Here is a 17,931-nt window from a genome sequence, read left to right on the forward strand (position 1 = left end):
AATGTAGGTTTAACTCCAGTAAACTAAATTGGTGAGTCTTAGAGTCAGTGCAAGGCCTGGGGAAAGCGTACTATGTCGCAGCACTGTGATGGTATACAAATATTACATGTCTATGAGTGTGATAGTACAAAATATATCATGAGGTCAAATTTTGACTTTTCTATTTCACGAGGCGTAGCGAGTGAAATAGATCAGTCAAAATTTGACAATGTAGCCCTCTAACCCATAAGGTTTGAGCACCCTGGGCCTGTAAGATCCTAGCATTACCTAAAATGCACTTGTTTCTCTTTTTTCCCCTTAGGAGCATAATCATCCATTTGGCATTCATCTAAAAATCAAGATTCTGATGTACAGTGAATCTGGAGATACAAAGCTACAGTCAGGTAAGAATTGATCCACACCTTTAACACATTTACCCAGCCCTGATCGTATAAAATTTCAATTTTGTCCTTGCATGCTTCGTTTTCCATGGTTCACGGCTGGTCACTGCTTTCCACGATCACCCTTTGACAGTGGCGTAGCGTCATAGGGGCACAGGGAACATGTGCCCCCCCCCATCGATTGCAAAATTGAGAAAATCCATAGGAAAATGGTCAAAAAATGGCTTGTGACCCCCCAATCAGACCTGGTGCCCCCAATCACGGTTGGTTCCCACCAATATGATGACCCACGCTACGCCACTGCCCTTTGACCCAACTCTGACTTATAATGACCGCTGGTGACCTCCAGCTGCATCCCACATTGAATTGGTCAATGAGAAACGGCAGATGTCACTGCCGGAATATCGCGGAAATTAGTGACCAAAACGGTTGTGTAAAAACTGGGGCGATACTGAGATCAAGTCATTTGAGGTCAACTTGATCTAGTGGTATAGACAAGGGGGCAGCTGCCCCCTGTGAAAAGTCTTGCCCCCTATTTGGGATGCATGGTGACCTCCCCGATATTTAAGATTTTTAGGCCTTTTTTTTTTTTTTGTCCATTTTCGTCGATGTTTAAGGGGGAAAACAATTTTTCCCCTTAAAATTTGCCTTGCCCCCCTTGAAAAAGTGCTGGCTATGCCACTGACTCACTGATTTTGCTCAGGCCTAGCTATTTGTATTGTTCATCATGTGTAGATTTAAGGTGCAGTAGATTTAAGTTGTAGTTTTTAGAACTATGTTGTGAAGCACCGGCCTTATAGTTGGCCCACTTTGACAATATGTTGGAACTCTTCATTGCTGCTACGAGAGTTCAGTGAAATTAGTATAACTATGTTTTATGAGAAGTACAAACCTTCCCCTTTCCCCTTCCCTCCCCCGTTCCCCTCAAACAAATTAAATGTTGGGGAGACTGGAGAGCCCAATGAGAAAAGTGCTTTCATCAACATTGAAGTGGGGAGAGGGTGGCAATACGCGGATTTAGGGTTTCTCTACCGGAAGTCAATTTGTGCTGAAATTCCTTCCCACAATGCAATAAGCATTTTGCATAACAATAGATACAGTTCAGAGGTTAATCAATATTCTTTGTTATGCAATACGATATTGCATTGTGGGAAGGAATTTCGCACAAATTGACTTCGAGAAACCCTAAATCAGATGGTATACCAGAACGTAATTCAAATTTCACGATATAAAAACAAATTAATCTGCAAAATTTTTTTGTACATAAACATTATGTAGCCAGAGATTTCAAGTGGTATAAAAATCTCAACTTTTTTGAGAAAAGTGGAGGGATGATGCTGTGGATCACGAAATGCCTGACCAAATAGCATTTCATGGTCACTTCAATTTGGTATACTTATTTAAATATTTTTTCTGGGGAGCACATTTCTGCATTGACAAGTGCGTATTTTCATTGAATAAAAATACAGGTAAATAGGGTCTTCTTTCATAATCAGCCACATGTACATCACATACGTAACATGGAAAGGGTATTGAAAGCAAGGTGCATTTTTTACTCAAAATCCCCCAAAAAAATATGCAACCGGATTCTAGTAATTTGGCCAAACTATTGCACGATCGACTGGCTTTGTAATGCTGCATTTAGTTACAAAAAGCATTGAATTTCAGTCAGCACAGACTCAAAACTTTTATTTTCATGATTACAGATTTTCTCCCTAAATTACTGCTCAGTTGGTGCTCTGAGTATTCAATCTATCAAAATAAGGCAATTTTTTTCTCATTTGACCATACATTTTGAGCCTTTTACTCTTTTTGGTTTCCCACCGTTTTCTTTTTCCTTCATTATTATGTTTGTATACTATAGAGGCCGTCAGCGTGACATATGCTGCCATCTTGTGGGTACACACTGCGATGGTCGTTCGATCTCCATGCGTGAATAGCAAAATCACCGCATCAACGCGTGATAACAGCTGCGCAGTAAGCTGCACCCTGCGCGTAGGTTCCGATGCATGAACACACAGATCATTTGTACCCACAAGATGGCGAAAGGCTGACGGCCTCTATTGTATGGTGAAAATAAACTGAAACTGAAACATTTGATCTTGTTTGCAAAGTTTAAACTCAATGCATATTTGATGTTTCTTTCTTATTAATAGCTGTGGATGAATTGACTGAACACCCTGACTTAAGTGTGGACATAGCATCAGAGACAGTCAGATTGCTTGTGCAACATGACAAGTAAGTAAAAATGTATAATTCATAATAGTTCTGTAATTAATGCTGTGCATATTTCAGACATGAAACAGTTAAAATATTATGCAGTGGTAGCACCAGCAATGGTTTTCCAGGGGCAAATGGGGGGGGGGGGGGGGGGGGAGCAAAGATGCTTACATTTTGAGGTTTTTTTATAGTGGGTTTTTTATTGATTTGAGTGGGATGGGCAACCAGTGGATCTCATTCTCAGGGGAGTGGGGAAAAAACACCAAGTTTTGGGAGGGTTTGGCAAATGTCCCACTGCCCCTTGGTGTTGCCTCTGGTTATATGGATATTGATTTAGAAGGTCCTGATTTTCTTCTTTGGTCACTTGAGGTTGACCCTTCATCATGCTTGACCTCAAATACATAGGCCTTGGTTATGCAATTGCAAGTATAATGTAATAATGCAAACAGACTCCTTTTGCCATTAGTGTACGTGTGTATGTAGATATTTTCTCCGCTCCGGGAGACAAAGGATTTCCATATACCTTCAAAATAATTGTCTATTCTTTTTTTATATTATTCTAGACTTGACATTGCATGCCAAACTTGTCACCAATTGACACGTCGATTCTCAATGACCAAAGATGTGGGCAAGCTATATGTCCTGCATTTAGATTTGCTGATCAGAAACAAGAGGACACAACAGGCCAAAGTCTTGCTGGAGGACTGTGCTGCAGGTAATGGATAATGTTACTCTGTATTTCACTAAATCATAATCCATAATGCTTTGCACTCTGGCCATTTAGGATTCAACATAAAAATGTCAAATTTTGAGATTATTCTTACAATATCAGACCCAAAAAAAAAGGTTTGCCTGCTCTCAAGCATTGAAATGAAATTTATGCACAGAAAAAGTAGTAACAACCATTAAAATTATAAACTAAAAACTAAAAAAAAAATTTTTTTAAAGGTTGATCCTGATTTTGGCCGATTTTGGGTCGGTCGGTGGAGGGCAAGCAAACACGATTTTTTGGCTTCATGAGCCCTCCAAAGAGACATAGGAGATGCTACCCCCCTCCAAAGTGAGTTGAGGGTTGATTAATGGAAAACAGCTTTCTGTTGTTATTTGCTTGATGAAGTTGGAATGCTGTGTCAAAATTTATATACAAATTTTTGGTGTTTTTTTGCCATTCTTCTGTTATTGTGGAACCAGGACACATATAACATGAAGTGTTGTATTCTTTCTGCAGGTCTGATAGCACTGGACGTTGACTCAAGAAGGCAAATCCACACAATGCTTTGGGAGCAAGCAGCAAAAGCCTTTGAGGTAATTTCAAGGACTTGTAAGAGAGGACACATGCTTTTTTTTATGTCCACGATTTTGTATTTTTTTGTATTGTTTTTAAAAATTATTTTTCCTCGATATAATCTGTTGCCAAACTCCAGTTTGAATTTGGGGAGATAAGGCCAATCAAAGTCGATTTTGAGTTTCCCGTCACCCGCCCTCACTTTATTTTCTGACCCTCACTTGAATTCATTATTCTGATATTCCAAAAAATAGCGATAAATACTGGTTTATTTGCAAAAAAAATGATGAATATCCATTTATTTTTTGTGGAAAAATCAAAATCAAAACATATTTTGCTGTCAACCTTGCAGACTCTTTTTAATATACTTTTGAATCTCATTTAGGCTAACATACTGCAGTTACTGTACGTTTTCCTATACACAATACACAGTGCTCTCACCATTGACGTGTGACCTCAACAAATGATGTATGTTGGGAGAATGGACACTTGCCTAGTTAACATCACTGTGTGAAAAATAACCAGCCAATATTTTATTTATTCTCCAAAACTTCTAGCAAATATATTTCTCTAACATGACCTAAAATTACAGCTAGGTTAGATGTTCAGAAATGGTCGTACTTTTTGTAAAATATGAGTGAGGGCAAGGCATAGCTAGCCAACTCCCGTGTTAATTGAATGGAGATTTGACCGAAAATATTGGTATCGGACCGCTCACTTCTGAAGGATGCCACAAAAAAACGGTAAAAGCTACATTTAAATTATTCTAAATAGGTTCTAGAAAATAAAGTTTTGTAACATGTCCTAAATTTTTAGCTAATTTAGATGTTTGGAGAGGGTCGTACTTTTGTGTTTTAGGAAGGATATGTAAACGACAGATAACACCAAAAATATGAAGAAATTATTTCCAAACTGTGTTAAGTCAACAATCATTATGTTGCTCATTTTGAAGAATGCTGGTTAACAAAAAGCAGTTCTTTGTGTTTATTTCGTGAACAATGGTACACATACCATTGTTTCCTTTCGTTTCCTTTATAATCGGTTACCCAACTGAAGCTGTAATACCAGCTTTATTGCGTTGTCGCACATTGAAAACAGACACTTGTACACAACCAGAGAAGATCTGATTTAATCAGTTGAGCTGCTTCAATGAGTGTTATCTTGGTATACACTTCTAGTGCCCGCTTCTATTCATCGTTATGTATTCTTCTCCCGTGCATTATTTTCGCGAACTACCCTTCACAGCCCAAATTATATAAACCTGCACGCTAAACAATGCATTATCTAAAACCTGCACGCTAAACAATAGATTCTAGATAATACGTACACGCTCAAATACTAGAAATACTACTTTCACATAACCATAAAGTAGAGTTAGGTGGCGCTTTAGACACAGAGATCACATAACTATATAATTGTCTGTTCGATATATATACCAACAAAAAAGTACGAATATACATTCTGTGGTGTTAAAATGGTATAGTTACAAACGGTGTTCTATAATAGTGTACAATTACGAATAAGGTGCAACTCGCTAGACTTGAGTCCAGTCCTCGCTTACGGAGTTTAGGTTTAGGGTTGGGATAGTGCAGCCTTGTAATAAGACTAGTAGAGTTGCACCCTTGCAAATATCATTGTCATAAATTATGATTAATGACCTCAAATAAATCAAACATCAAATGAGAATAATCGAGCTTCTATTAATTAAAAAGGGCCAAAAACAGGTGGATCATAATTATACAAGATGACACCATTGCAAAATATTCAGCATTTTACAAATGAAATACATGTAGGCCTATATCTAAAATAACATAGCCGGGCCGGAAACACACACTAGCGCATAATATCATGATCATGCTTTATAATACCATAGGCCTTCAAACACATGTGTTTGAAGGCCTATGATAATACTGAACAAATTGTTAAATCCCAATGTCGTGTGTTTTAATATAAGTAGTTCAAATTATAGAGCTATAAAGTCCAGTTGATATTCACTGTAGTACTAGTCTGACATCTAAATCGATCGCTTCCAACTGGTTCAGTGCTCTCTGTGTTCAAACCACGATATTAAATGATCACAACATAAAGTCAAGTCAATTAAACCATGCGTGAATAAGTTACCTAAGTATGACGTATGGCTAATCGATACCATTGATTACAGGGATTGATTTTCTTTACCAGTTAAATGCTACGTAGCTGGTCAATGTCCTGACGGTGTTTTTAAAATGTAAGATATTTTCCTAATATTAAAACTAATATAATGAATGCAGCAATTAATATTGCCTATTGTTTTAATAGGCCTACACTCAAAGTGTATGACGGATAATGTACTCATGCAAATGCATTCGTCAAGATAATTGCACTTGCCATGGAGTTATTGCATTTAGCTTTCGAGCCTATCGGCTCTCAAGCTAAATGCAATAACTCCACGGCAGCGTCATGATTATCTTGACGAATGCATTGCACTCAGTTCATTATCCTTATCTTAATAGCTTTTAATGGGGTTTAAGTCCTGCAAAGGTCGAGATGAATTCTACTGTAGACATGACTGCATCATGAACATCCATCTTCAAGTGAGTACGGTAAGCGGTAAATAACAACACATTTTACATGCGTGTTGGTCATATAATGAAATGCAGAAAAATAATGAATAATGAATAATGAAAAAGTTACCTCACTTGTTTTCAGAAATTATGTGACGGGAAACTCAAAATTGACTGTTAGTGGCCTAATCTGGATGGACTGAGTAAGCTTTGCAACAGTTACAATTGTACAGCATTTCTGTTATAATGCGATATATTCATCTGAGTGACCAATTAAAATACAGCTTCTAAATATTTAAGTTCAATCCTCTTCAGCCCTACCACCATTCGTACATTGTTGCTGATTGGCTTGATATAAGATAATAGCCTTTGTGTAACCAATCAGCAGATAGTACTTATGGGTTAATTGTCCTTTTCGGTAAATCCCATAATTCTTTGCGGTTAGACCGCAGATGCCATCATTTGGTATCACGCTGATGTGCACATCATTTAGAGAACATCGTTACTGCACATTGCAAGTGGGTGTGACATCAAATGACGACATCTGAGGTATAAGCGCATGAATTATGGGATTTGCTGAAAAGGTCAATTGTAGTGTCAAAACGGTCCATATCCGTGTGACACTTTGAACCCATTAACAGTCCACATGATAAATTGATAATTTGTTTCAATAGACCATTTCATATCAGTAGTATTTAAACTGCAGTATTTATTCAGTAAGCTTGGGTCAAATTGGTGCACAATGAATCAAGTGGAATCAAATACCCTTTTGAGTGCAAATACAATATTTAGCCAAAATCAACATGAGTCATCACGGAGAAATATTCTTTAAAGGTATTAAACTAACACTTCCACTATTTGTCACTTCACAATGTGACAGTAAAAGATTGTCATCTGCGGCACATTTGATTTGGTCTTTGTGTGGTCTTCACAATATTAATATCAATCGCGTGCACAAGCCATACCCAACGCTTGACCGTGTCTTTCACGCAGATTTGTGTTCAGACGTAATGGTTGCGTTTGTGTTAGTGTCGATGACTTGGAATTGTAAACGGGGTCATCCATAACAAACTTCGGAAAACTTCGATTTGAAAAGGTCTATTGGACCAAATTTCTCAGCCATCTATCTGAATGGCTTTTGAATATAATCATGTTTGTGTTACATCCGACTCATCATATGCTTTACAGCATTGGACATGTTGGAAGAGGTATCTAATTTTTGATTTTCAGATATTCGACAATCAATCTTTATACTTTGTCATTTCAGTTTATGTTTAGGCCAAAAACAGTGTAGAGACAATCAGTGGGTCAAATTTTAAAAAGTAACTTTGCTAGCACTGACAAGTGACACAATGTTGACCTTACAGACATTATAAATACACTGATATCAAAACAAAGATGCCTCATGAAGCCATAATGTGTGATTTGCTCCACAGCGATGCCCTTAATTTTTATTGAATTTCTCCTTTTTTGCATGATTGTAATGCCCAATGGTGTACAAAAAGGACCAAGCCTAAAGTGCTTTAATTGCAGTAAAATTTAAAATTTAAAATTTATAATAAATCCAGAGATCTTTGCTTTTATTCTGAGTTCATTGATTGAGGGATGACTGACACGTCTCGTGCATGTGTATCATTGAATCAGTGACGTGTAAACTATGTGAATATCAATATTCATCTTTGAAAACTAACATTTTGTGGAAAACAAATAAGAATCTATTCTTTATTGAAATTGCACATTGTTTATTTATTTATTTCATTCTTATTTAACCTGGGTTGACCTTTCAATGCACTGAGCAAGGTGCCCAAGTGTTTTAAAAATAATACTGACGATAACCATTTGATCAATGTTTATTGGTCTAAAAGATTTTTTGTTGCTGCATTTATCATTTACAGAATAATGATAGTGCAGAGGCTCTCATCTGGTACAACTTCTCTCTGAATCTTTTCATAAGTGAAGATAATGGAGACATTACAGACGCAGAAAACTATGCTAAACTACAGCGCAATAGAGCATCATGCTTTCTTAACTTGGATCAGCTAGAAAAGGTATGTTAAACTTTTTTGTTAACAGTACGTACACTTCAAAAGCTTGTGAGTTCTTTGCAATAGAGAGTGCTAGGATGTGTCAGTAAGTATGTCAGCCTTCTTTGTTCAGGGCTTAATCAAGATCAAAATTTCAGCTGGCCTGGTATTTTCAAATTATATGAATAAATTGGCCATAAATTGGCCAATTGCGATTTGTGAATCACTTTTCTATATCACAGGAAACAAGACGTAAAAATGTTGAGCCTTTTTTGAGCCACCTGTCTTGTTTTTTATTTGAATGGGAGTGATTGATGAAATCATGGAACTTAATATATTCATCTATCATTTTGAGAGTATCATCCTCATCCATCTAGCACAACCTTTTCACTTCATCCATTGGGCAAATATATTCTTTAGCCAATTATGTGGGCCACACACGCTTCAAGTACAGGCAAAAGCATCTGGTGAAGACACACTCTGTGATAAAGTGCGCAAAAAATTACGATTTTACACAGTCAGTGCAGTAACAGGCTAGGGTAGTTTTGTTCAAAAATCTGCTTATATTGGCTAAAGAAAATGTCATGAAACATTTGTAATTTCTAGATGGTCTCCATGGGAGTCTCTCAAATGAGTCCCCCAAATTATTAATTTTGTGTTTTCTTTTTCGTAATATACTACTAGGCGGAAGAGTCAGCGCAAGAAGCAGAGAAGCATGATCCTGAGAGTGCCTTAACACAGTATATGTGCTTCAAAGTGGCAATGCATAGAAAACATGATGAGAGAGGTATGTCATTACAGTATAATTAAGAATTATTTCTGTTATCATTTTCTGTGCAAGTAATGGTATAGCTCGTGTCCCCCTGCACTGGCTCCATGTGTCTGTGGGTATTCATGCTCGTCAGAAGCTTCGCAAAATATGGGGTGATTTATGTTGATGAAACATGTTTCGCATATTCACGAAAAAGAAGTCATTTTTCAAAACCCATTTGCAAAATTGTAAAAAAGAATGTCCAGAGCAAGTCATGCTAACCTGATCAACCAAAGAAAATGGGCACTTTAGATTTTTACTATGTGGGAACTTGAACACCAGACCTGAATTTTGCAAGTTACATTATGCACCTGTAATGGGCTATTCCATTTGAAATCCACACTACCCCGGTGGAAAATTTTGGAAATATCTTCCACAGGGTGAGTATGAATTTCAAATGCAGTTTGCACATAAGGCAGCTCTATTTGAATTTCAAACACCCTCTGAGAAAGATTCAACCTGCATCTTCCCGAGAGGAAGGGTTAATGTGCTATTCCATTTGAAATTTATACTCCCCATGTGGAAGATATTTCCAAAACTTGCACAAGGGGTACATGTAGTGTGGATTTTAAATGGAACGGCCCAATCTCACATTGTGTCAATGAAAGTGATCTGAACTGTGTTTCACTTCTGTATGATATTTACCTGTATTTTTACAGCAATAGAATGCATAGAGAAGCTGTGCCAAGTGACAAAAGATACAACAACCACCAGTACAGTAATGAATCCAGAGGAAATACTCAGCTTGATTTGTTTGGCTGCTCAGCTGGCTATGAAGGTAAACGAAAGTATGTGCGTTTGAGCACCCTCGCCTAAGCGAATTAACATATATTTTTCTTCATGTTACGTCATAATGAATGACTAGGGTGTGCGTTAGGGCGTGGTAGTGTTTGGTAGTCACTTCAGGTTGGTAGCACTGCACCATGCAGTACACACGCTTTTTTCATAATTTTTTTTTTAAATGTGTATGTTAAAATGTTTTTGCCTCTGTCGGTTATCCAGGGTGGGTTTTTGATTGATTGTTCGGGGAGGAAAGGATTCAATCATCAGTTGACATGAGGTAGAAAGCCATGGGTCAACGTATGTTCTGCATATTTTCTCCAAAATATACTATGTTGAGTTTGAGTTTTCATAGCCTGTTCCTACCACAATTATTTTCTTTTTGGCTTCCCCATTGTATTTAGTTTATTTGGCAAGTTTGATGCTTATGTCTCTAATTTATTGGGCAATCTAATTTAAAATCCACACTTTCCCTTTGGAAGATTTTTGAAATATCTTCCATAGAATTCATACACTCTGACATGTCCGAGAAAGATTCAACCTGGATCTTACACAGAGGGAGGGTGAGTTTCAAATAGAGTTGGTTAATGTACAATTCCATTTGAAATTCATACTCCCCTTGTGGAAGGTATTTCATAAATCATCCACAGGAGGAGTGTGGACTTTGTATGGATTAGCCCATTTATCATGGGTTACATTTTATCATTGCAGGGTAAAAATCATGATGTAGGCATACAGGCGCTGGAGAAGGTAGCTGAAATGTCTCCAGATCATCAGCAAGTACTTACATCACTAAGGTATGAAGTTCGTAAAGTTGAATAGCCTGGGAGGGTTCTTAGTAGAAATGAGGGTTTGGGGATGTGCCCCAGATTCAGGTGCATTTTCAGTAATTTAGTTTAGAATTGCCTGCATTTTCAGTCATTTTGGTTTATTGAAGGCCCTAAAGTTCATGAAAATTTGGTTTAAGAAAGGGCGTTTTTAAAAATTTTCTCGTAAAAGTGTCAATTTGTCATTGTCTTTTAGAAAAATTTGCAAAAATTTACCAAAAAGTGTTATAATTTAGGGTCTGTTTTTTGTTCAATTTGGTTTGGAAATTCTTGCATAGTGACTCAGGGTGGTGGAGTGATCTGCATTGTGCCGGTAACCTGTTTTTGCTGTTTTCTTTTCTCCCAACTTGGTTCCCAACTTATGAGTTGCTGTGTGATTCCAATCTCTATGTACCCGGTCAACTTCTTGCAATATTGTGTTTGTGTAATTGTATGTTTAAAGTTAGGCTATGCGTTACTTTTGATTTTATATTTTGTACTGTAGGTTACTATGTTTTGTATTTAAAGCACCCAGAGGCTGCTTATGTTGGGCACTATATTAAATCTCTCTTTATTATTATTATTATTATTATTATTATTATTATTATTATTATTATTATTATTATTATTATTATTATTATTATTATTATTATTATTATTATTATTATTATTATTATTATTATTATTATTATTATTATTATTATTATTATTATTATTATTATTATTATTATTATTATTATTATTATTATTATTATTATTATTATTGTTATTGTTATTGTACAGTAGTTGATTTAAAACAACAGTCACAAGACTTAGTATTTGCAGCGGTGTGGTAGCTTGCGACCTGCATCTACAGGTCTTCTTTAGCCACTGAAGAGATTATTCCACTTGACTTGCCTCTTGACCAGGTATTGATTGGTTTTGGTCAAGTGACAAAATCTTGTTGTAAACAGCTGGAAGATCATGGCGCCTCCGGTCTCTGTTGAGGTCGCTGCCAGTTCAATAATTATTATTATTGTTGCCGTCACATGTCTCATTTGCTTTCGATATTGGCTGTTGCCATATTAAAATGATGTAGACCACCATCATTCAGATCATAAGAAATTTGTTAAGTTTTCTTTTATTTCTTTTTTTTTCAGATGTCTAATTAGAATGAGACTAACAGGATATGAAGAAACACAAAATTCAAGGTACGATAAATCAAGAATAAAATCAACAAAATCCATCCATCAAATTCCTTTACGATATATTGAAAAAAGCAGCCAGTTGATTTCGATGTAGAAACATGTCATGCCTTTCTTGTAGCCAGTGAGCATGGGCTGTTTTATAAAAGGGAATGTATAAAATCTCCACTTGACCCATGGGTGCCACCATCGCAGTCATACCAAGACCACCAAGTGATCAGGTGATGGACCACAATACACAAAGAGATGGGAATTTTTCAGACAAATATCATCAATATTACTACTAATTTAATTATATAGCTACTTATTGTACATTTTGTGACTCTGATGGAAACTTGTACAATAACCGTGATTAACACTACAAACTAGTGAAAAAACTTTTGCTATGAAATCTTGTTGTGCATGCCACCTTTCCTTTAAAATGTACAAGAAGCCCACCAGGTATGTGCCAAAGTTCACTTTTCCAGACTTCCTTTCTGGAAGCTGTAATGTCAGCGCCCATCTTGTCTTGTGGGTATTAATAGAATTGCCTTTTATGAAATAGCCTAAGGTAGCTGTATTTCACTGCAAAACAGGGTGAAACAGACTTTTCTGTTATAGACCATGATTGGAAGCTCAATACTGTTGCACACTTTGGCAGATTGTGTGACCATCAAAAGCTTCATTGCTGCATTTAGTCTTGATTGTTTTGGGTTTTTTTTTGGGGGGGCAATTATCAAGAGAGGGCTCCAACCACTGTGTTCTGTCTACATGTATCAGGGATGCCAGTCTTCCGGATATTTCCGCAATCTGGACCGCGATTTTTTACAAAATTTCCGCCGCAAAAAAAATCTCCGGTTGGAAGGAAAAAAAAATACCGTCAGCGTCCGCCTGCTCTGAAAGAAATAAAATAAAATATACTGCCCTCTTTTGTCAAGTATTTGTCAACTAATCACTCTCATGCTCAAGAGCACGTGCCCGTATCCATGGTACAATACGCAGTGTTTTTGTTGTAGCTGTATACCTCTAGGGATGAGACGGAAACACGAAAAATGTGACTTGTTGTGGCTGGAAATTCGGAAGCCTTGTTCGTATGAACGTGCGTTTTGTTTTGACAATAAAATATTAATAAACTTTAAACATTAAACATGCGTGTGTGGTATCGAATTACGGGCCGAATTACATCGGATTTGCTGTTTATCTTGCGATCAATCATCACAATGGAAGTGGATAGGAAAGCAGATATAAAGACGATCGATGCTGGAGTTAAAAATCGGTTTAAATGGCAATGGCTGGAATTGAACAGAAGGATGATGCAGGACGGTTTTTGTCGGATTTCATACGGAAAGTAGATGCTGCAGGGAAGTATAAATGTACTTACTGTCAGGGTATATATTCGCATGCTAGCAGTGGAAATAAGGCGATTTTAAAACATGCTAACTCAGGTGGTCATAAAGAAAAACGCGAGCTTTTAAACTCAAAGTCAAACCAAACTTTGCCAACCATGTTTCGTGTATCGCAAGCTATTGCGAGAGGAGATACAGATAGAGAGGAAGCAGGGCCTAGTACTAGCGAATGTACATTACCATATGTTTAAGTAATTGCACAGAAGATAAAGAATAAGCACAAAAAACACAAGCACAAGACCCAAGATACCAGGAAACCATAGGTAACTTGTAATTTTAGCTGTATATTTGTAAATCATTTGCTTTAATTTTTAATCTGTTGACATGTAACTGCCCCCTAAACATAGCCTCCCCTGTGGTGTAAAATGTGCAGAAACTGTCTGGCTTCAGGGGGCTTCGCCTCGAGCCCCACCAGGGCCTTTGCCCTGGATTCCCCAGGGGCTCTTAAGCGGGCCCCTGGACCCCACGCCGTGAGGGGCGAGAGCTCCACTCGCTACGCTCGCTCCGCTTCGCCTTTAGTATTTTATGAAATATTATTTTCCTTCCCAACTTCAGGAGACAACTGGCATCCCTGATGTATGTTCAAAGATCTAGCTAAAGATGGCACTGTATACATACACCGTTATTTTTCATACTATCAATGTTGATCAAGAGGGGTTTCTTTTTAAGTTACTTGGTAAGCTCCTGTTCGTCAACGGATTCTTTTTCGGTTGGTGAGGTCACTGTAATGGTAGCATTTTGTGGACAAAGAGCGATACTCAAATTTAATAGTAACAGTAAAGGGAACTCTTCATTTTGTGTGAATAAAATTAAAGAAGGCAGTGAATGGGAACACTATAATGGTGTGTACTTAATTTTGTAAAACAGAGAATGCGGGAGTGGTATATGGTATTACCCAGATTGAAAATAACAATATACATGAAGCAGTGGTTGATACATATAGTATTGATCAGACAAAATAAAGTGAAAAATAAGTAAAAAGGGACCAATAATCAACTATGGCATAGTCTATGCTGCATTCTGCAAATGTATTATAATACCAAATAACTTCTCTGATTGCTTATTATAGGAATCACACAAGTGCTATGTTGTCCTATCTTGGAACAGGTATCACAAATTGCAATGACATTTTGTCAATTCTTGATTCTTTGTTTGTGTTGATTATTTTTTGCTGGACTATGAAATAGCCCAGCCTATTAACCCTAATGCTAAAAATAGTTTTGGGCTATCAAAGGAAAGAGGGAACAAAAAAGAAGAGAAGATGAACAAAGAAGTTACTTGGCACCCCTGGGATTCGAACCTCAGACCCCTCGGGTGCCAAACACAAGGTCATCGACCGGTCTCCACAGGGGTTTCTCTGGCCTGGCCAGCGATTCCGTGCATATATACGACTTAGGCTGATTGCATCATGGCATCACATGGAATGCGTGCATGCGCAGTGGTTTTCTTTGTAAGATTTTATAGAGTTAGGGTTAGTTCCAGACCTTTTGGGCTTGTTTTCTTTTGACTTTTGAAGAATTGGTCCAATTTCCATGCCTTTTTATTTTTTATTTCTATTGTTTGCACATTATTTGATTGCATTTGTTGGGAGGAGACATTCTTTGTTATGTTTTTAAAGGTTTAAACATTGTTGATGTTTTTGTATTTATTATTGAGGGAAAACTTTTAAAAATTAAACAGTGGCATAGATTTCTTTTTGTCATGGGGGATGGGGTTGAAAAAAATTTCTTGAAGTATAGTGAATCCAGCACCTTTTGGTGACCAAATAAGTTTATGGCACAAATCTAAAAGATTTTGCCATATTGAAGCTAAAATGATGAATTATGGTGCAAAAGTGGAATATATTTGTGTGAAGCACACAAAAATTGGCACTTCAGGGCTAAAATGGTCTAATATGAGGTTAATTTGGTCAGAAATCCACATACAGATGTCAACATTGGGGGCGATTGTATGGACCAACCCCTCCCTGGCAAAATATTGGGAGGGATTAATCCCCCCAGGATCTACGCTTATGAAATTAGGACTGTGGTGTTGCCCTTTGAATTGGAATGTTTGTACAGAGTATTGTGGGCCTGATCAGATCATATCACAAAATGTATTGTATGTTTGGTTTCACTTTTACCTGTTCTTTGTTTTATAATTATGTTCTCCATTTGGTGTTCAATAGTTTTCTTTTTAAAATGATCCCTATTATAGAGGTTTCTTATGTAAAATGTCAATATCATACTCATTTGGCAAGTAGCATAACATTTGTAATGAATTATTTTCTTTGCTGAATCAGAAAAGCTAATTGTCAATGTATCAATCAGAAGACGCTAGTACGTAGCATCAATTCCAGTTGACTTCAAATACTTTGTAACAATATCAGTCCCAGAACAACGCCAAATATGGATTAAAAGACCTTTGACCTTGGATGTACAACAGCATGTTATGATCTAATGGGAAACTGTGCACATCAACAAACACCATTTCTATCAAAAAGGCAACACCCGATATAATTTGAAACCACATAAATTACTAGAGTGGGTTCTTCTCTTGGATTTGGACCAAGCTTTAGAATATCGACTGTTGCGTTTTGAAATAAAACAAACCAGAAATTTATCACCCATTGTAAAAGATATGGCACATGTACCGAATACATGTACATACATTGGCTGACCTTGTGGATTTCCTGGCCCAACCATGCTAACCACATAAGGAGATTATACGATTAACCTAGTGCAGCTATTGTCATAGCAGGGTATTATTATGTAATACTCCTGATCCATATTTGGCATTCTCTTGGACTGAATATTGCTAGCCTTGACTGAACAAGATCGCTACCTGCTTTTAGCTTAGTGCTCTGTGTGCAGCGTGCTAGCCATAGGCTTCAATATAAACATGATTAAAAGTCTTGAGATATTTTCTCAAACTATCAAGAGCTATCTCAAGAATCACTGAACCAATACTAGGTTTGTTTGTACTCATTTTAAAGCATTTTTCATGCCGATTCCAAATATAGTCCTAAAAATGTATGATTCTGAAATTAATGACTTTTTAAAGAAGAGCTGAAACTTGTCATCTGCATTCGACACCTACAAGGAGAGGGTGTTTTTCTGTCATTTGTTGCGACAGCTAGTATAATATGGGCATTATGTTATCAATATCTAATCTATTAATATACATAAACTTGAATCAAACTCAAAGGTCCGTATGCACAAAACTTAAGAGTTGGTCTAACTATAGAGATTAGTCCTACGGAGAAGGAACTTTTTGGATTTATTTTTGGCTTATTCTTTATTATTTTAGATCCTGTTAAGGGCAAATACATGTAGCTTAACTTTAGATACCTCCTGTTTCATTTTTGGACTTTGGGAGGAAATGAAAAGATTCAAGGGATCCCTCCCTAAGTCTGGCTTCCATAGTTAATCCAGCCCCTGTCTAAAGTTAGACCTGGTCTAACTTGTTTTGTGCATACAGACCAAGAGCTCAAGCATAGCTTTTATGATGTGATATTGATTTTTGTTGTTCCAGCCTTGCAGCTTCTAACAAAGTTACACTCAAAGGAAAATGAGGTCCTTAATAAGGAATATGATAACCATGGAATCAACATAAGACATGAAGCACTCTGGTTTATGAAAATTGGTAAGTCTACTATCTTCATAGAGGGAAAGACTTCCATAAACAAGTGGTATCATCCATGATTTAGAGAATAAATGTATTGTTAGACCCAGCGCCAGGAATTTTTTTCAGGGGGTGGGGGATTGACATTGGGGGGAAAAGTGAATTTCAAAAATCAACAAATTTGTGCAAAATGCATAAAAACTTGTTTCAAACAAGTAGAAATTTTCGTAAATTTTGAGTTTTAACTGGGGGAGAGTTCTGAATGTTGGGAAAAATGCCCCCACTGCTGATAGAACATCTGAGATGCACCATTATTTTAAGTGTAAAGCCAAGTTGTTCCACTTAAACGTATAATGGTGTCTTGTATTCTATCAGGCAATATATACACAACTGGGTCTCAAAACAATATTTTTATTGTCATTCTTAAACAGGTCAAGTGTAAATTCATGTTTGGATGTAATTTCCATCCACAACATATCATTGGGACCTGTTACTTATGAACCCTTCCCCTTCCCCACCAATTAACGTTGGGTGCCACTAGGTGCGCATGACCAAAAAAGTAGGATTACTAGCATTGTACCTTTTAGAACTATTTACTACAGCAATTGCATGACTCAATCTATGAAAGTAACAGTGGTTTTCACTATAAAAGGTCTTTGATTCTGGTGCAAGATCCTGTATTTTTGATTCTCAGTGGAGGAAAACTCATTTTACAATAATCATTACCCCTTAGATTATTAATACACAGATTGGAATTTTCCATGCCTGTGCCTTCTAAGCGTACTCGAATTCAGCTGACGCCGGCACAGCGTACAGACCTGGCGACATCGCTTATCTTACGCATCGAAGTTTCTTTTTAGGTACGCTCGCTGTTTGCGCTATTTTTGAGTTTGCTCGCGCGGTACCTGAC

The 17,931-nt window shown here is 37.1% G+C and overlaps 1 protein-coding gene across 1 annotated transcript in view; it reads left to right on the plus strand.

Moving 5' to 3' along the window:
- Nucleotides 1–17,931, plus strand: part of LOC140143998 (testis-expressed protein 11-like) — a 100,914-nt gene that overhangs the window by 35,048 nt on the left and 47,935 nt on the right. Inside the window, 11 exon segments of the mRNA XM_072165827.1 lie at nt 302–383; nt 2,537–2,618; nt 3,164–3,327; nt 3,829–3,905; nt 8,324–8,476; nt 9,137–9,239; nt 9,923–10,041; nt 10,755–10,840; nt 11,989–12,039; nt 14,488–14,525; nt 16,932–17,042. Of these exon segments, the coding sequence (XP_072021928.1) occupies nt 302–383; nt 2,537–2,618; nt 3,164–3,327; nt 3,829–3,905; nt 8,324–8,476; nt 9,137–9,239; nt 9,923–10,041; nt 10,755–10,840; nt 11,989–12,039; nt 14,488–14,525; nt 16,932–17,042 (1,066 nt within the window).

The sequence above is a fragment of the Amphiura filiformis genome, unplaced genomic scaffold (genome assembly GCF_039555335.1).
Source record: "Amphiura filiformis unplaced genomic scaffold, Afil_fr2py scaffold_36, whole genome shotgun sequence".
NCBI lineage: Eukaryota > Metazoa > Echinodermata > Ophiuroidea > Amphilepidida > Amphiuridae > Amphiura > Amphiura filiformis.